This window comes from Diceros bicornis, chromosome 19 (assembly GCF_020826845.1).
Source record: "Diceros bicornis minor isolate mBicDic1 chromosome 19, mDicBic1.mat.cur, whole genome shotgun sequence".
Lineage (NCBI taxonomy): Eukaryota > Metazoa > Chordata > Mammalia > Perissodactyla > Rhinocerotidae > Diceros > Diceros bicornis.
Window position 1 is genome coordinate 10,340,134 of NC_080758.1, and position 20,067 is coordinate 10,360,200.

General features: G+C 45.1%; 1 protein-coding gene across 2 annotated transcripts in view; it reads left to right on the forward strand.

Annotated features, from left to right (window-relative positions):
• Positions 1-19,866, forward strand: part of ZFP64 (ZFP64 zinc finger protein) — an 84,049-nt gene extending 64,183 nt beyond the window's left edge. For both annotated transcript variants that reach the window (XM_058562456.1, XM_058562457.1), the window contains 4 exons: positions 4,989-5,138; positions 5,384-5,446; positions 15,020-15,271; positions 18,127-19,866. In XM_058562456.1, coding sequence (XP_058418439.1) covers positions 4,989-5,138; positions 5,384-5,446; positions 15,020-15,271; positions 18,127-18,836 — 1,175 coding nt within the window. In that variant the 3' untranslated portion in view covers positions 18,837-19,866. The remainder of the gene's footprint in view (positions 1-4,988; positions 5,139-5,383; positions 5,447-15,019; positions 15,272-18,126) is intronic.
• Positions 19,867-20,067: the final 201 nt, after the last annotated feature.

Consider the following 20,067-nt stretch of genomic DNA (forward strand, 5'->3'; position numbering starts at 1 on the left):
GGGGGCTTTTCAACTGCGTTGTGCAGGGAAGGCCTCGCCGAGGAGGGCAGCGTCGAGCAAAACCTGGAGATCGTGAGGGAGTGAGCCGGGGAGATGGCCGGCAGGCGAGGCTTGCAGGCCGAGGGAACGGCCAGTGCAGAGGCCTGGGTGTCAGCGAGGTGGAGCCCGGAGGAGTCAGATGAGGTCTGAGCGGTGACGGGCGCCCCGCGGGCTCCAGTGAGGACTTGGCCTTCTACTGTAAGTGAAGCGGAGCCGTCAGGGAGAGGGGCGGTGGGCGGCGCAGTGCCACGGTCGGATTTAGCAGGCTCACCCTGGCTGCCAGGTGGGGCTCGGGCGAAGCGGAGAGGCCCTGGACTACCCTAAGCCCTCGGGGCGGTACTTCTCACCCTGTGGTCCTGGGGCCCCCCGCTGCTGAAGAACCTGCGGGTAGAGAGCTTTGCTACTCACTCAATTCCTCAGGTACTCGGCCCCGTTGGAATCCCGGGGGTGGAGTGGGGTCGGGGAACCTGCATTTCTAAGGCGTTTCTCCTTCTATTATCTGGCACTCAGGTTAAGACAACGTAGGTTCCTACTTCACCCGCTCTCCACCCTCCTTCCCTCCCCCTGTGGTTAGCTGAAACTTTCTTAGCCAGGGGGTGGGGAGAGTTCTAACTGAACTTGCTTCTCCCCCTCCCCTGTATTTTCCTGGCTCGGAGAGGGGGCAGGGGGGGATCTCGGGTCTCTTCTCCGAGAAGTCTCAAACCTCCGGCAGCGTAGGTCTGGTGGGCTTTGAGCAAGGAGGTGGTGAAGGGGAGAAGCTTAAAGAAGCCACTCCTAAACTAATAGTTGGTATTGAAAACTAAAGCTTGGCTGGATAGAGCTGCCGTAACCCAGATACCGTTGTGCCCGAGGCCTAGAATGGGGATAGGTAGGTGGGAAGGGGAGGGTCTTCCTGCGGTGGGAGCTGGGCTCCTCCTGAGCCTCTGTTAACAGAGGAATTGGGGAGTTATTGGGGATGTTGAATCTTTGGGGGGAAGCGATTATCAAAGATAATTCCTGAATAACCCAGGCTGCTGCTGTTCAAAGTGAAGTCGCCGGGCTGATGCTTGCTCCTGCGAACAGTGCTGTGAAGGCACCTCCTGAAGCTGCCCCTGTGTTTGGAGGGGTTGGGGAGGGTGTTCTGTGGTGTGCGATACTCGGGGTGCCCCCCTGTGGGAGCAGGGTATAAGCAATCAGAATTAGGCACCCGTGTGCGCCTCAACACACCCGCCCCGCCCGCCGCAGAGAAAAAGCAGGCATCCAACTGATGTGTCTTCACCTGCGTTTTAGGTCTGCCATGCTGAGCAAGAAGCTTCTTTTTGTTTTGTTTTTTTTAGGTTGGGCCACTCTTAATTTGCAAATGGCTTTGCAACTCGAGTAGTTTTTGGAGGAAATATAATGGAGCAGGTTAATTGGTAGATTTCAACCACCAGTAAAAAAAAAAAAAAAAAAAACTTGACAAAAATATCATTTTCTCAAAGGGTTAAAATGCTTACTGTGCTAAACTGGGTTCTAATTGTCAAATGTGGCCCACCCCCACTTTCAGACTAGAAGGGTCTGTGCCCCAGCTGTACGTTGCTCCAGAGGGTGTGGGCTTCTGACCTTAGTTGGTTTCCCTGATGTCCAAAGGTGAAGGAGGTCTCTTTGGGGGGCCCCTCAGCCTTTGCATCGCATTCTAACCCTTTATAGTGTTGGCCTCAGTTTTCTGATAGCTTTAACCTATCAATCTCCCATATGCATATTTTTCAGGTTTGCATTGCATAATGCATTTCCCTCTCCGTGAGGATGTGGCGGGGGCTCACGTGTTATACACATCAAGGAATAAACCAACATTTACATAGTGCTGACTTATGTACAAGGTTCTTTTATGTATGCTGAAGAACCTAATTTTCATCTAAACCTATGAGATAGGGGCTGTAATCCTCACTTTACAGATATGAAAATTGAGGAACAGGAAAGTTGAGTAACTTACCCAGGGTCACACAGCTAAAAAACAGAACTGGGATTTGAAATGCACCAGCTGGCTTCCCAGTCAGTTCCCTAAACCGCTGTGCTTTACAACTTCTCTCTTAGATTTCAATTTTTCTGTCTTATTTGGTTTCTGTGGGATTAAAAACCCTCAAGCGTTTGGTTTTCTTATTTAATATGGGAATTGCTAAGTAGTGCAAGGTTTTGTTTTTCCCTCTGAGGGGCATAGTGATGGGCTTCAGATCTGGCAAGTGTGGGTTCTAATCAGCTGAAAACTTCTAGCCCTGCAACCTTGAGCATCCCCACGAGCCAGTTTCCTTTCTTAAAGAGCAGAAGTTCTCCAAGTGTAGTCCCCAAACCAGCAGCAGCAGCAGCTGGGAACTTGTTAGAAATGAAAAATTACCAGCTGCCCTTCACTGATTCAGGAACTCTGGGGTGGAGCCCCAGCCACCTGTGTTTAACAAGCCCGCCAGGTGATACTGATGCACAGGTTTGAGAAGCACTGGCTGGGAGTAACGTGCATAGGAATTGCCTGGGGATCTTATTAAAGTGCAGGTTGATTCTGGAGGCCTGGGACCTGAGGTTCTGCATTTCTAACGAGCTCCCAGCTTATGCTGATGGTAGTGCTCGGGAGACCACCCTTTGGGTAGCAGGGCCTCAGCGACCTATGCGGGAATCACTTGAGGAGTGCTTTAAAAATGCAGGGTCCTGGGGCTGGCCGGTGGCGTAGTAGTTAAATGCGCATGCTCTGCTTCGGCGGCCCGGGGTTCGCAGGTTCGGATTCCGGGCGCACACCGACACGCCGCTCGCTTGTCAAGCCATGCTGTGGCGGCGTCCCACGTATAAAGTAGAGGAAGATGAGCACGAATGTTAGCCCAGGACCAATCTTCCTCAGCAAAAAGGAGGATTGGCAGATGTTAGTTCAGGGTTAATCTTCCTCACACACATACATGCACAAAAAATGCAGGGTCCTGAGATCTGCCCCTAACCCTCGCTGCCCCTAGTTGTTAAGTCTGGGGTGAGGCCCGGAAAGCTGCAGTTAACCCACATTCTGGTGATTCTGATATACGTATGGTGGCAGTCCTGTGCAGCATAGGATGTTTAGCAACATCCCTGTCCTCTACCCACTAGATGCCACTATCACAGACATATGTGCACACATGATCATGACAATGGAAAATGTCCCCTGGGGCAACATGACCCCTAGTTGAGAGCCACAGAACTAGGTCATTTGTTCAGACCTTGTTAAGGGGCTTCAAGCACCACAACTACTTGGCTGTGATATCAACAGTCCTTTCTAACTGAAGTCCTGTGACAGCATTTACTCGACACAGGCCAGCACTGTACTGAGAACCATGTTGTTCATCTCTCAACTCGACAACTCTGAGGCAGGTCAGTGATCCCTTTTTACAGATGAGTAAACTGAGGCTCAGAGAGGGTAAGAAATTGCCAGTAGTCACACAGCTAAGCAAACCCTGTGCCTAGAACTGAACCCTCACCAGTGTGGTCCACAGCTTCCTGTGGTAAGAGAAGGCTTACCAGGACAAGCGTCTCAAGGAAAATGGAATCCACCTTCTATACTGGGGGCAAAAAAAAGAAGCCCCAGACCTTGGTCTGTGATTTATAAACTAGTCGATCTTTTTCTTTAAGCACTTGATTTCCCCCCCCCCTCCTGAAAGCCCCAGTACATAGTTGTAGAACTAGAAGGACCTATAACTAGAATATACATGAGCCACCACCACAGCATGGCTAATGACAGACGAGTGGTGTGGTTCCTCACCAGGGAACCAAACCTGGACCACTGAAGCACAGGGCACCGAACTTGAACCACTAGGCCATCAGGTCTGACTCAATAGCTTTTCTTTTTTTTTTTTTTTTCCAACGTCAGATATTGGCAGCACCTCTTTTTTTTCCTTGGACTTAAATCTACTTAGAGAAATGGCTTCACAATCTTTTGAGTACTTAGTCTTTGTTATAGAAATTTTTAAGCCTACATATTAGATTGAACCATATGAAATTGCTATCTGGCCGTTTTGGCCCACAAAAACCGTGATTTCACATGGTGCAACTTGACTGAAAGTAGAGAGAATGATACATTGAACACCCACGTACCCCTTGCTTGGCCTCAAGAACTAATTACACGTAGCCAGTCTTGTTTCTTCTCCAGTAGCCAGTCTTGTTTCTTCTCCACCGCTATTCCCCCTGCTGGATTACTTTGAAGCAAATCAGACATCTATACAGCTTGTAAATATCCATCCCTAGACTGCGAGAATGCTTTTCAAAACTCGAATTTCATCTTCACACCAAAAAACATCCCTCATCATAGTTTGAATTGGTCTTCACACTTCTCACTGTCTTAAGTGGCTTGTACAGTATGTTTAAGTCAGGATCCAAATAAGGTCCTGATGTGGCAGACCATCATCTCGGGTCTTCTAATCTCTGATTTTGACCTCCTCCAGCTTCAAGTTATTTGTTGAAACCACTGCCTTCTGTCCTGGAGAGCAGTGGGGCTTCAAGTGTGGTCTGTGGCCTGTTACTGAATTGAGACAAAAGCTCAGAAACCGAGAGTAAACATTTCAAAATAGCTTGACATTGCCATGGCATCCAGCTTTCTGTCATTATCTAATAATAACGTTTGGGCTTTTATTTTTACTTTTCTTGTAATGTGTGTTTATTATATTTTATAAAAATATTGGCCTGTGATGGATAGGAAATTATTTTACAAATTAGGTCTTCACCATGTCATTCGGGAAGTACTGTGGCGAGGTTTTGCGGTCTGAATCCTGCCAGTTGTGTCCTGTTGTGTTACCATGTTCCTTGGTCCCTTGTATTTCCTGGGAATTGGTAGTTGGACTTTTGTAAGACCAGAGTGTACGTGGCTTTCTGTTTTTAACGTTTTTGGAGAGGTGGTAAAGGGAGGTGAAATAAGCCCAGACCTGCTGTATTATAAGATGTACCATGGTGGTTATATTGGAGAAGTGATACTTTCGTCTCAATTTCAGCTTCAGAACTGGATAATGAGGTTCCAAAACCAACTTGTCCCTCTGCTGATGGCAACAACACCCAGAGAGCCCCTGTCATGACTCTTCCCTCAGAGTCGAAGGAACAAACGGCGACCCTTGGGGAGAGGACCTTCAACTGTTGCTACCCAGGTACAGAAAGCTGGAACGCACTCGCCCCCTTCTCCGCGCCAGGCACTGTTACTCAAGCCGAGCGTGAGTTCACGCGCTGAATCCTCGCGTTGCTCTTACACGATCACGACGCAGCGGCGTTCTCGGTGGGTCCTAAGCGACCTGTGGCGTCGGAGCTCAGCGTGTGACTCACCAGAACTTCAGGGTCACAGTAGCTTCCTTTCTGAGGTTATATTTTAAGAAAAGCTGGGTTTTTTCTTTTCTAGGTTGCCACTTCAAAACTGTTCATGGCATGAAAGATTTGGACCGCCATCTACGAATCCACACAGGTAGGTATCCATTCATTAGTTCAAAACGTTAGTGTTTAAAAAGAAAGGAAATGGATATGAAATAAGTGCTGGGCATATGGTGGTGAGCAGGACAGAAATGGTCGCTGCCTCATGAAACTTAGTCTAGTGGGGTGGCTGTGACCTAAAAAGTCGCAAAGGTAGAAATGGTAATGTCCCGAGGGCAGAGAGAAAGTGCTGGGAGAACTTGTAGTAGGGGATTTGATCTAGGCTGGTCAGAAAAGGCTTTTCTAAAGAAGACGCTTGAGTGTGAAAGATGGCTAAGTAACCAGACAGAGAAGAGATGGAAGCATTCCAAGCAGAGGGAACAGCAGGTTGGAACAGCCTTGTGGCCTCAGTAATCTTAGAGACGCGCAGTAAGTTTGCTTCTTAAAGGTGCCTTCTTCAAAGCAACCAGCTGCTAAGAATACAGAGAAATGAGGGGTGCTGGAGCAGAGGAATGTCACGACCTATAACCAGGGTCTGCACACTATGGCCCGAGGGCCAGATCCAGACTGTTGTCATGCCCGCCTGTCTGCCTGTCATCCGTGGCTGCGTTGGCCCTACAGTGGTGTATTGATGGTGCACAAAGCATAAGATATTTACTATATGGCTCTTTACAAAAACTTTGCCAGCCTTTGGTCTCTAGTGTAGACCCTATACCAGCCAGTGTGAGTTAGGATACTGGTCTGTTGGCTCTTATAGAAACCAAACAAAGTGGCTTAAACATGATCAGGCTTATTTCTCTCAAGTGCAACATAAGAAGTAAGTGATCCATAGGTGGCAGAATGGCTCTGTCATCCTCAACATAGCAGCTTCATCCCCGGTCCAAGGCAGCTACTCGAATACTCCAAATATCTTAACCGGTGGAGTATGGAAGCAGGAGGAGGCGCTTACAGCATCCCTCCCTCGGATCTTGCCCCAGAAGCCTTCCTATGACTAGTGGGATATGAGTGGAACTTAGTCATGGCCACGCCGAGCCTCAAGGGCGGCTGAGAAATGGTTTCAGGAAGGGCCCCCACATGCCACAGCTCCATCATTAAGAGGACAGCTTTCTGACAACTAGTAGTCTCGACTGGAAATGGGCATCCTGCTGTGGAAATAAGAGAACAAAGGGTCCATTTTGCCTGGGAAGGGTGGGTCCCTCAGTGAAGGGAATGTCGATCCTCACCTTGAAAGAGGTGGCTGCCAGGATGTCAGCGAGGGCGTGCAGGTTTCAGGAGCCATTTGAACAAAGACAAGACCCCACCAGCAAGGCTGGTCGAGGCATCTTCCAAGTGGGTGACTGGCCTGAGGATGACTGGAGCGCTGGTTCTCAGCTGGGACGGTGCTGCTGCCATCTCGTGGGTGGGGGCCAAGGGTGCCGCCAAAACCCTACAGTGCACGGGACAGACCCTACAATGAAGAATTATCAGGCCCCAAATGTCAACAGTGCCAAGGTGGACCCAGGTGAGGCAGGGGCTGGAGCAGTGTTTTATTGGAGTAATACAGAGCATGATGGGGATACAAAGTATAAGGTAGGGCCCTGTCTCTCATGAGATTCATTGACTCAGGGGTGCAGATGTGGGGCCAGCCAATTGCTCCTCTAGTAGACATGTTACTTGGGCTACTTTTCTGGGTCAAGGCAACTGCTCTAGTCCTCTGAATCTCTTAACCAGTAGAAAGAGAGGGACCTGGGGGGCTCACAGCATCTCTCCCTCAGGCCATGACCCAGAAGTAGTATCCCTTGTGATTAGTGGAATAATGAGATCCAACTAATGGTGGCTTAAAAGCAAAGTATTTGTCCTGTGATGGTCCAAGTTCAATATGGTGGCTGGCCCCATGGTTTCAGGGACTCAGGCTTTTATTTTGATGCTTTGACATCTCAAGGATGTAGCTCACATTGGACGTGAGATGTCCAATGTGCCACCGTAAAGGCACATCCTAGAAGTTACACACATCACTTGGGTTCATGCCCACTCAGCCAGAACTTAGTCACACGGCCACTTAGCTGTGGAAGTGAAGGCTGGGAGAATGAAGTCTTGAATCTGTGTGGCCATTTGCCCAGCTGTAAAGAGAAGGTTCTAATACCAAGAAAAAGGAGAAATGATACATAGGCCCAATGGCATCTCTTGACCCATGGCTAAGTGGGAGGCAGAGATGGCAAAAGATGTGTAGGGGACCATTTAAGGCTTAAGCTGGATCTTTACCAAATGGGAACCACAGTTTTGAGATCCTTCTACACAAATATTGAAGACCCTAAGAGTTTTGTTTTTATCTACAACTACTGCATTAGAAATTAAACCAAAACTTCAAAATATTTATTCATTTAAAAATAACAGTAAGCCCATTATATAAAAAGTAACTTTTCCAAAATAAAAGTGACAAGTGGCATTGTTTATACCTTTGCAAATCTCATGTCTTGTTTAATAGTGAGCTGGATTCTCGTACTTATGGTTCATTGCCATATGTCTTGGTTGAAGTGTATGAAGAAAATCTGGCCTCTCGCATTTGTGATGGGAAATGGAGTATTTTGATACCATTTTCAGATAATTTTCTTCAGTATATACCAAAACACCACAAATGGTAGTTTCTTAAAGATTAGTTGCATATTGACTCTGCCACCATATCCATAAACTTTTCAAACTGTTAAATTAAAATCCATTGGTCTCTTTTCCACTTTGAATGACTTACACATGATTGTTGACATCTTGTGCATTGGTCATTTGGATAATACTGGCATACCAACTTATGTAATTCTTCCAAATGTTGACCCACTTTGTTATACCATACCAGGAAAAAAATCACTTGCTAACATTACCAATCTCATCAGAAAAATCTAAGAACTAGGAAGCTGCAAGCCTGGAGTAGCAGATATATGTTCCGAAATCCTCATTTTAGAGCCTGAATGTTATCATTGTGGTATTGTTGGTAATCTTCCTTGAAATGACACACTGACTTGGTTCATTTTTAAGAACATTTGCCAAATACCAAATCTGGGGGGAAAAAAACTTGTCACCTTCAAATCAAGATGGTGCTGCATGGAAAAAGCACCTAGTTTGTGGTGCACAAGCCCTCTGAGGGCTTGTGCTCAAGACAACCAGTGTGTTTGGGTTTGCAGCAGAAACCTTACGCATACTTCCTATTTCATTACACAGAATATTAAAAAGGCTTGTTCAGGGAGAGAGATTTAATAAAGTAATAGTTTTTACTGCTTGCAAGCATATTCCTGAGTGAGACTGGCTCTGTCTCCGCTGGGAGGGCATGACAGTGAAGATCAGGACAGTTGGGAGAGCTAGCGATCCAGCCAAGGGGCCAGCCGTTCTGCCCACCATTGCTCCTACATCAGTGTACAAGTCAACAATGGAGAAGGCAAATCATGTTTTAGTAGTGGTATGAAAATATTTTTGACCGTGGACTCAACCAGGAGAGTCTCAAGGACTCCCACCCCCCACCCAGGCACTCAGACCGCACTTTGATGCCCGTGGAGGTCAAGTCTGACAGCAAGTACAGGAGCGGCTAAGAACAGGGCACCTGTGTGCCTAAACTTCAGGCTTGCTGAGGGCTTATTTGGGGAGAGTAAGTTAGAAAGCTAGGCTATGAGCACATTGGGGAAGTCTTAGAAAATCAAGCTTTGAACTTGGATTGGATCTTTATTTTTATTACATTTAAAGTTCTGTTGGGTTTTTTACATACAGTTATGTGTTGCTTAACGATGGGGATACGTTCGGAGAAATGCATCGTTAGGTGGTTCGTCATAGTGAGAACACCATAGAGTGTACTTAACACAAACCTAGATGGGACCACCTACTACACACCTGGGCTATATGGTACTCATCTTATGGACCACCGTCCTATATGTGGTCTGTCACTGACGGAAATGTCCTTATGCAACACATGACTGTACCTTAAATACCAGTTTGTCCTGGGTGAAAAACTAAATTTTCAAATACACAATAGAAATGGAGTGAGGAGTAGAATTGGGAAGAGCAGGATAGAAAATGCTTTATTCCTACTTTTTTCCCATGTAAAAGCTTAAGCAATAAAAGTTTAAAAATCAACATCATTAGTAACTCTGGATAGAAGGTTTAAAAAGAGCATCGGTTTTTCTCTTACACATTGAGTCAACATTGCTTTTCTCTTCAAATCTGTAATCATTCCAGTAAAAGGTGAATAAATCATTGTTTGGAAGCTTACAATGACAGGATGAGGTTTTTTTTCTGCCACCTCTGCTTTCAAACCACCATCCCACCTGCTTTCTAGATAGTAAAACTCATCTGGAAGAGAGAAGGCATAAAACTAGCCCAAAAACTTTGGACAAGGCCTTTTGCTTCATCAGAAATGAAAATACAATAGAGCTATAAATCAAACAGTGTGATAGTAGGACTGGACTGAAGATGGAGCAGAGTAGAGGATAGAGACTGACCTGTGTGTGTGCAAATTCCACACCTGATAAAGATGGCATTTCAATTCAGTGGAGGAGTGGGTGGACTCGAACATGGTGCCAGGACAATTGGCGATCTATTACGACACAGGTAATAAGTCCTTCACTTCACCATTCACACATTCTAAAGATGTTAAATATTAGAGTCTATAACTTGCTAGGAAATATAGGAGGACAGATTGATGGTATAAGACAGGCAAACAACTAGCAAAGACCACAAGACAAATGTGACTATAGTTAAAACTTGTAACAAGACACCATTAAGACAAGTGTCGCACAAGAAGAAATTTGCAACTAGGGCAGAATTAGTCTTCAGAACACATAAGGATTCCTACAAGTAACCCTAATGGAAAAGGATATGAATAGGCAATCGCCTAAGAAACAGAAATGCCAATGTTCACTTGAAAAGCCCGTAAGCAATCAAGTGCAAATGAAACATGCTGTGAGCTACTGTATTAAAATAGTGAATCCAGAACACCATGTATCACCTGGCCTCGAATTTAATCGTCTCCGTGCCCTACCTCCCCCATTCAGAGAGAGAAGGGGATTGTGCTTAGGGAAAAGACTGGGACTGGGGACATGGGAGCAGGGGGGACATAGAAACTTGATAGAGTGCAGATAGTAGCAAAGCTGGTTTAAAAGGAACTCAGTTGTCTCTCCAGGCCCCTTGCTGTCCTCTCATTCTAATAGTTCAAGTTGATGGTTTTGGATTGTCGAGGTAAACAATCGTAGGCAACTGAGTTTTCCTTCTGTCTTCCTACTTGACACTGCTGGTCGGAGTTGAAGAGAGTAACAAGTGAAAGTGAACCATCCGTATCTTATCCCGTGCTCGAATGGAATGCTCTGATTTCACCACCATCTGTGGTTCGAGTCCCTAGGATTCTTGTAGAGATCATTTATCACGTTAAAAAAAAGTTTCTCCTTATTCCTAGACTTCTGAGGTTGGTTTTGAGGGTTTTTTTTGATGTGGGTTTTTTTTTTAATTGAGAGTGATGACTGAATATTAAACGTTTTGCTCTTTTTAAGATGGTCCCATGGCATTTATTTAGCCTCGTAAAGGAGATTGATTTATAACCTTTGTATTTTTCATCCACTTTGTATTCATTTGGCAGTGATATCGGGGTTAATCTATCATGAAGCGAGTTGAGGCATTTTTTATCTTTCGCTATGCTATTAAACAGTTAATTGAATGTGGAAACACTTTCCCTGGAAATTTTGATACAGCACACCCACAATACTCCATCTGCTTAAGAGCTTTTTCAGAGGACGGAGAGGGGCTGTAGATGAGGCTGTGACAACAATATCAATCTCAGTGGCAACTGAAGGCTGCTCTGCTCATCCCAGTGTCCCCCAGAGTCTGTCCGAGCTCTCTGCCTTGTCTTCTCTCCAGATAAAGGCATTCTTGGCCTTTTTTCTGCCGTGAACTGGCAATTTTCTGAAGCTTATGGACCCTTCCCAGGATAACGTTTTTAAATGTAATAAAATCACATTAAAAAACTGTATTTCAGTACAATCACCATCAGTGTTAAATGTGTGGCATTTTAATACACTGAACCTTACTCCCCAAAGTGTGGTGAAGACTAGAAATGTCAACATGGCTTGGGAGCTTGTTAGAATTGCAGCATCTCAGGCCCCACCCAGACCCACTGAATCAGAAACTGCATTTTACTCTTTGTATGAGTTCAGCTTGAAAAATGAGGATGTTGGTCAAAGGGTACAAACTTCCAGGTGGAAGATGAATAAGTTCTAGGGATCGAATGTACAGTGTGGTGACTAGTTAACAATACCAATACTGTATCATATGCTTGAAAGTTGCTAAGAGAGTAGATCTTCTTCTCACTACAAAAAAATAGCAATTATCTGAGGTGATGGAGGTGTTGACTAACATTCTGGTAATCATTTCTCAATACGTGTATTAAATCATCATGTGGTACACCTTAAACTTACCTAATGTTATATGTCAATTATATCTCAAAGCTGGAAAAAAATCTGTATCTTGGTAAGACACTCCTTACCCCCAGGTGCTTAGTATGCACAGTAGCACTGAGAAGCCCTGCATTTAATGTTAGGATCTAGTGGCTGGTCTGCTGACGACCTTAATTGTGAAGTAGTGATGAGCATGAATGATACTTTGAGAACTGCAGCAAGTGGAACATGGTATGAACCTGGCTCACGTCTGCTGATGAGGGTCTCGGGTACCATTATTAGTGTGGTTTGTTGACTGCGTTCATAACTGGAAGAAATGCCAAATTCCAGTTAGAGGTAGTGGAAATAAAAATGTAATCGTTTCTGAGGCTCGCCTGGTGGCGTAGTGGTTAAGTTTGCGTGCTCTGCTTCGGTGGTCTGGGGTTCGAAGGTTCAGATCCCAGGCGTGGACTGACGCACCGCTTATTCAAGCCATGCTGTGGTAGGCATCCCACATATAAAGTAGAGGAAGATTGGCACGGATGTTAGCCCAGGGCCAATCTTCCTCAGCACAAAGAGGAGGAGTGGCAACAGATGTTAGCTCAGGGCTAATCTACCTGACAAAAAAAAAAAAAAAATTTCCCATACAAGATCTTGAACCTCCCAAAGTTGATCCACAGCCCCAAATTAAGAACCACTGATTTGGAATGTTACAGGTTCTTGGGCAAGAGAAAGGAGTGTGGCAAACCACATACTGGCTCTTAAAGGCTTTTGCCTAACAGTGACTCATCAGTTTCGATCATATTTCATTGGGCAGAGCAACCACATGCCCCAGCCTGCAGTTATTGGGACTGGGCAGCATAATTCTCCAGCGAAGGACAGCAAATACTTGAACAGTAAATAATTTACCTTGGGGTACATCTCTGACATAGCATTTTCTTAGAATTGTTGTTGATCCGTTTTCTCTTCCTTGATTCAGACTTGGTAGTTTTATATCTTCCTGGACTATCATCCATTTTTTTATCCAGTCTTCTTAATTTATTCCAGTAAAATTCTACTTAATCATGATTGACTTTGTCCACCTTTCTTTCCCTTCCTTAATCTTCTCTGTCTCTATCTTCTTTCTCTTTCCCAGTGTCGTTTGGAATGGTTCTCAACCAAGTACAATTTTGCCCCCCCCGCCCCCCCCAGGGACATTTGGCAATATCTGAAGACATTTTTGAGGTGCAAACGGCATCTAGTGGGTAGAGGCCAGGGAGGCTGCTAAACATCCTACAATGCACAGGACGGCCTTCAGCAAAGAAGTACCCGGCTCAAAATGGCAATAGTGGCAAGCTTGAAAACCCTGGTCTATTGGTATCTTCTCTCTTTGAGCAAACCTCCCTTTTAAACAACCACATTTTGTTTTTGTTGATCCAAGTGGTGTATATCTTCATTCTTCCTTCCAGCTTCCTGATTTGCATACGGTTCACTTGCTTTCAGCCTTTTGTTTAAAAATGAACTTAAGTCTACAAACATTCTTCTGAAAATTGTGATAGGCTGTAGGTTTTGATGCAAAGAGCGTTCACTGTCCATCTCTAGGGAGTTTGTAATCCGATTTTAATTCTTGAACAAGTTGTCTTAAAATATGTCCTACAATTTTCAAGCTTTTTTTGAAAAACCTTTGTGAAACCATGGTAGATTCATAAAAGTTTGATCCATATCTAGTTAGTTAGTTTTATCTCCTCTTCAATATGAAATTTTCAGTGGCTTTCACCATGATTTCTATTTTACCAAATGTTAAAATTGATACTCCTGCTTGCTTTTAGCATTTTCCTAGAGTGGCTTTTTTTTTTCTGTCGTTCTCTACTTCTGTCATTTTTATTTAGGTATCTTAAGAGCATTAAGCTGACTTTTCTTAAATGTCATTGAAATTTTTAGCAGGGAAATATCCATTTACGTTGGTTGTACTTACTGACGTTTAGTTTGATTTTTACCCTATTTTGTGTTCTGTTGCCTTTTTTGTGTGTGTGTGTGGTTGGTTCTCTCGTGGTTTGGAAGCAATATTTTCTATTTCATTACTTATATCCCCCATCTTATCCACTTTTTTTTCCATGATGTACACAGTTCAAGTGTGATACCCTGAGTTATCTGTCAATTGGCTTTACTTTCTCTTCCCACTGAATGCTAGTTCAAGTATGGGATTCTATTTAATTTCTATAGGACTTGGCAGATATTTTTTCCATCATCGTTTCCAGTGTTGTCTGAGGAGTTGTGTGCTGATCTGAGCACTTTTCTTTCTGAAAGCTTTAAGATCTCATCATTCTTGGGCTTCTGAACTTGCACCAGCCTGCCTCTAGATAAGCCATCTTGAGACCCATGGCTGCTTTAGTGTTGAGAAATAATTATTTTCTCTGTTCTGTCCTGGACCATCTAGAACTAGCCTTCATGTCTTATCTTGTCCTTTCCCTGTTGTCCTGTTGGGCAGCCTTCTAGGAGATTGTTTAGCTCCATCTTCTAAGTCAATTTTTGACATCCTTTCTGTGAGTCAAGTGACTTACAGGAGGTTTTGTTTTGGCAATCATAGGAGAGTAGAAATTATTATGAATGAAAACTGTTTGCTTCTATAACTTCAAGTTCTTGAGTTGGGCGTGTCTTCCTGGTTCTGGCTTTCTCCAAGTATTTGGTTATTGGGTCGATTAATTTTTATTTGGATGTGATCAGTCTGGAGTGGTTGTAGGGGAGGGATGGAACACTGGTGAAGATGTTCTGGGCATGGGGTTCTCCGTTCTTCAGGGTATCTCGAGCTATTTGGGGCCTTTGCATCGTTTCTCTGGTGCAATCATCCTCATTTCCTAACAGCCAGGGGGTAGTTGCCATTGCTGCTTGCAGTTTGGTACAAGTGAGGGAAGGGGTCAACCTGACTGTTCTCTATGCGGTCCATCAACTAGTTAGCCAGAAAGCTGTTCTAAGATCCCTACACCTGCCACTTCCAATCTTGAATACTTCTAGAACCATTCCCATTTTCCCAGAGTTTGCCCTATGATTTTATCTAATCTGTCCCTTACGATTCTTCAAAATTTCTGAGCCATCAATTAATGATACACCTCCTTGTTCCCCAACGTGCTGATCTCGACTTCAGTATCTTCCCATCGGGGCATTTGGACAGAAGGAAGAGGCAGGCCCATATGCCCAGGCTACCATCTTGGTCAAATCTCTTTGTAGTCCTCTTGATAGAGAAACCCTTTCTCTTCCTTATGTGTTTGAAGGAGACAAACCACACAAGTGTGAGTTCTGTGACAAGTGCTTCAGCCGGAAGGACAACCTGACCATGCACATGCGGTGCCACACCAGCGTGAAGCCCCACAAGTGTCACCTGTGTGACTACGCCGCCGTGGACAGCAGCAGCCTCAAGAAGCACCTGCGGATCCATTCAGACGAGCGGCCGTACAAGTGCCAGCTTTGCCCCTACGCCAGCCGCAACTCCAGCCAGCTCACCGTCCACCTCCGATCCCACACAGGTGAGTCCCTGACCTGGAAACCTCCGTGCCTCACTTGTTCTCTAATTTCTTAACCTTCATTTAGTTAAAACTTGAGTTAACCTAGCAACCTAAGTGACTTGGTGGTATAAGTAGAGAAATCTGGAATTTCTGTGGTGATTGTAAACCTTGTGGTTTCTCATTCACCAGGACAAGAGTTTCAGTAAAACGTGAAAATTTGACAGCTCGGTTTTCTAACTTTGGCTACACAGAATACAGCTGAGATGAGGACCCAACACAGCCGTCAAAAAGCAAAGGACATATCTTGAATAAAAGTCTGACCTATAAACTAGGTGTTTCAGTCATTGAACTTAAACTCTGTTTGAGGGGCTTAATTCAGAAACATGTAGCAAAATCAGTTGAATGTAACTGCAAATCACAAACTTCTAGTTCTAGAAATTAGCTTTAGCAAAGAGCTCTTCCTTCCCTTCTTTGTGAGACCCCATTGAAATAACGATCGATAGATATAGATAGAACGAACCAACCAACCCATCGTAGCACAGAATAACGGGGATTGGGAGGCTCATCAGGTGGTTCATAAAATGACTTTTCAGTGAATTTACAGAAGAGGGGAAGCACATGGGAATATGTCAACATCTAAAATTGAGTAAAGAAAACTGTCCCAGCAGACACTTGGGAGGCAGCCATAGAGTTGGGAGCCAATCTTTCCAGCCAATGTGTGACTTGCCCTGAGAGCTCTGGACTGGGAACAGGCACGTAGACTGCCGAGGCCACAGAGCCTAATAGAAGCGGAAGCCTATTGGCAAAATGGCTTGAACTACCCAGTAGTAGGTAAAAGCTCATGGCACCTGTGTCTAATTCTTAAACAGTTCTACTCTTCCTAAATATAAATTGTCAACTGGAGTATGAGTAACTTGCAGGAAATGAGTATAAAATGCTCCAAGTCTAACAAAAACTAATCCCGGAGTTGACGGAGTACTTGGGTCATAGACGAGAGTTTTTCAACTCTAATGGGTATCTACCCACTGGCAGAAATGTTGCGTCCAAGAAGAGCTCGATGAAAAGCTAGTGAGGACAAAGAGGTATGAATTAACACGTGGGTTGCTGGCTATCAAGTTAATGTTTTCCCTCATCCCTGAGAAATTTCTTTGAGTTGGAGAACTGAGAAGCAGCAGCTAGAAGTCTGGTTTCTGGCTAGGTCTAGGAAGAAAGGAAAATAGAAGTGAAAAAATCAAATGATAAAAAGAAGTTCACCATTCTAAGGGGCCAGGAGAGTGAAAGGGCTCACGCAGTGCCAAGCTGGATAGAGGGAGTGGAGAGATCCACACCTAGAAGGGCTGCTCAGTAATATTGGTTTCTCAGAAATATGGAATAGTGCCCTCAAAGTTGGGAAATGATTTTGAACACAGAATTCTATACCCAGCCTCACTATCTCAAGAATGAAAGCAGAATAGGTGAAGATATGCAAGGAACTCGGCCTTTACTCCCAGCCACCATTCTGGTGGAGGGTACCAGAAGATAAACTAGCAAAACAAGGGATGAAACAAAATTTAGGGTGAGATATTTGATATGTGACTATCTGAACACGGCTAACTTGGGTTGCAGTAAAGAGAAATATCAGGATGATACTTACTTTGAAGGTTTAGAGAAAAAATTCAAATCAGAAGTTCAGAAAATCGACTAGAAATTCCATATAAAAAGTTACATAATTAAGAGACTGGATGACTTGAGTTCACAGTGAGATGCTCTTTTCTCAAGAAATGCACAGTCCAGTCAAGAAGCAAGATAAAATGTTGCCCAAAATGAGCACGTTAAGAAAAGAGAAGCAATTTGACCTTGATGCTAGCAACACTGTCAACTGGCCCAGGTGTGACGGTGACCCTGTAAGGAAGTGGCCATAATCCTGGTGCAGTATTTGGCTCTGGTGAAGATCACATACCCAGTCATAGTATGAATTGTAGTTTGATTCTAAAGTTGAAAACAACTAGTTAAAGCATGAGAATTCACAGGTCAGAATGTTATTGAACGTAAATGTAAAAATAAAGCTATTCCTGACAAGTGGGGAGAGGTGGTGTGATGAAGAGGGATGGAATTCACGAAAAACCTCTCAAGCTGATGGACTAAAAGTTTTGAGGCCATGACTCAGCTTAGAAGGTAATGCTAGAAGAATAAAAATCCCACCCAGCAGCATGTAGAGGAGGTTAGGGAAAGGATGAGTGTGTAGGATGAGTCAGACTCGCATCTTGGCTTATGCTCCACTGATGATGATTCAAGTAATAATCTCCAAAAGAACCAAAAACCCTTAGCAGTGCCTCCAGGGAATGCAGGGGAGGCTATGGCTTTTCATTCTTTGTCCCCTGTTGCCATGTTCATGTGTTAATTTTATAAATAAAATTCAGTCTATATTTGTAAAACAGTGAAATTTCAGTAATACAAACCAATTAACCAATGTAATATAGCTTAAATGCTCGAGTAAGCTTGTTTATAAGTCTTAGCACCTCTTCCATTTTTCATGTTCAATTTTGGGATGTCAAGTTAAAGGAGAGTTTAGATTCAAAACTGAGGTGTCCCTGTGAAGAGTGTGGACTTAGATGCCACGATGCCTGGGTTCAATTCCTTGCTCTTTGACCTAGGTCAAATGACCTCTCTGAGCCTCAGTTACCCTATCTGTCAAGTGGGGGTAATAATACCTACTCCCAGGATTGTTGTGAAGAGTAAGCGAGTTAATATACATGGTAAGTGGTGGTATTAGGAGGGTCCAGGTCATTGGAGTTTAGAAAACCCACCGACTCTCGGCGGCCAGGTGTTCTCAGGCATGTTTGGGGGAGTTCTGTTTTGCCTGCCTGCTCTAACGGAAACACACCTTCCGTTGCTAGGGGACACCCCCTTCCAGTGCTGGCTCTGTAGCGCCAAGTTCAAGATCAGCTCGGACTTGAAAAGGCACATGATCGTGCACTCGGGGGAGAAGCCTTTCAAGTGCGAGTTCTGTGACGTGCGCTGCACCATGAAGGCGAACCTCAAGTCGCACGTCCGCATCAAGCACACCTTCAAGTGCCTGCACTGCGCCTTCCAGGGCCGGGACCGCGCGCACCTCCTGGAGCACAGCCGGCTGCACCAGGCCGACCACCCGGAGAAGTGCCCCGAGTGCAGCTACTCCTGCTCCAGCGCGGCCGCCCTGCGCGTGCACAGCAGGGTCCACTGCAAGGACCGTCCCTTCAAGTGCGACTTCTGCAGCTTCGACACGAAGCGGCCCAGCAACCTGAGCAAGCACGTCGACAAGGTGCACAGGGCTGAGGCCAAAACGGAGAACCGGGCTCCGCGGGGCGGAGAAGCGCCCCGAGAGAGCGGCTCCCAGCACGTGGCCAAAATAGTGACCCAGAGGGCCTTCCGCTGCGAGACCTGCGGGGCCTCCTTTGTCAGGGACGACTCGCTGCGATGCCATAAGAAGCAGCACAGTGACCAGAGTGAGAACAAGAACTCGGACTTGGTCACCTTCCCGCCTGAGAGCAGCGCGTCGGGGCAGCTCGGCACCCTGGTCTCCGTCGGGCAGCTCGAGACGTCTCTAGAGCCCGGCCGGTGCCTCTAGTTCAGCCAGAGAGGGTGCTCAGCTGTCCGGAATTCCAGCCCAGCGCTGTTGCGCAGCCCTGCGAGGTGAGGCCGTGAAGCCAGACAGGAGTCACCAGCTCTGGGGGTGGCTGCCCCCACTTTCTAGGCCTCCAGAGGCAGTGGCTGCGGTCACCGTGGCGTGAGGACCAACGCCAAAGCAATGCGATGGAGACATCTCTCCACGTTTCTGTCTTCCTTCCAAGAAGCATCTAAGCAAGGTGACTCGGTTGTTCTAAGGTGGGGGTCCATTGAGCACCGCTCTATCCAATAGGGATAGCTTGTTCACAGTGGATTCCAGTTCTAAAACTGATCTGTCTCTGGAATTATTAAGCTAGACCACATGGAAAACTAAAACTTACCCCTTAAGGTGGGGACGGGGTACGTCGAGGGTCGGGAGTAGCTGGAAATGTTCTCTTAACTGGGTGGTGGTTATAAGAGTGTTCGCCTTATACATTTTTGTGTGGTTCCTCTTATCTGTTGTCTTAATAAAAAGGCAAACTCGTCTGTAGAAGGATGTAAGAAGAACACTCAATTTTTCTTTACATTCTTCCATAGACAGGTTATGGTGTGGGGTTCTCCATCCCCCGGTTGGGTAATTTAATTATAAATGCGCAGAGGGTTTCGCAATGTCTCAGTGCCGCAATGGAGTGAAATGCAGTTTGATCTGTAGGTGGCGCCAAAGATCAAGCTCACCCTGGCTCAACCTGTGTGCGTTGTGAAATTCAAATTGGTATACTTGTATTCCTAAAGAAGAGGCTAGGGACCCAGTGGGCCCTGGCTTTGGTTCTGGGACATGTGATGCGTGGGACAGCCTGACACGAGCGTCTTTTTCATCGCAGTAAGCAGTCGGTGTTTGCTGAACCAAGTGAAAATCCAAGCATCCTGTAAAGGGACATTTTACTTGACCGAAACTTAGGAGCCTACGGAATGCTAGAGGGTATATAATTTATCCAAACTTGTTTGTTGTACTTTGCCATGTTTTTCTTCAAATACAGTCTTTGTTTAATACATATTCTTGTGTGTCCTCATCAAGCTGAAATCGGTGCTTTTAAAACATTAAATAGATCCATTGTTGTTGGTAAACTAAGAAAAAGGATGTGAAAACTTTTATAAATTACAGAGGAATATTTCACTTAGGAAATAGCAAGAGTTATGTAGCTTATTTTGTTATGAATTTTGTTTGAACAAATCTAATTCCATTCAAATTTGAC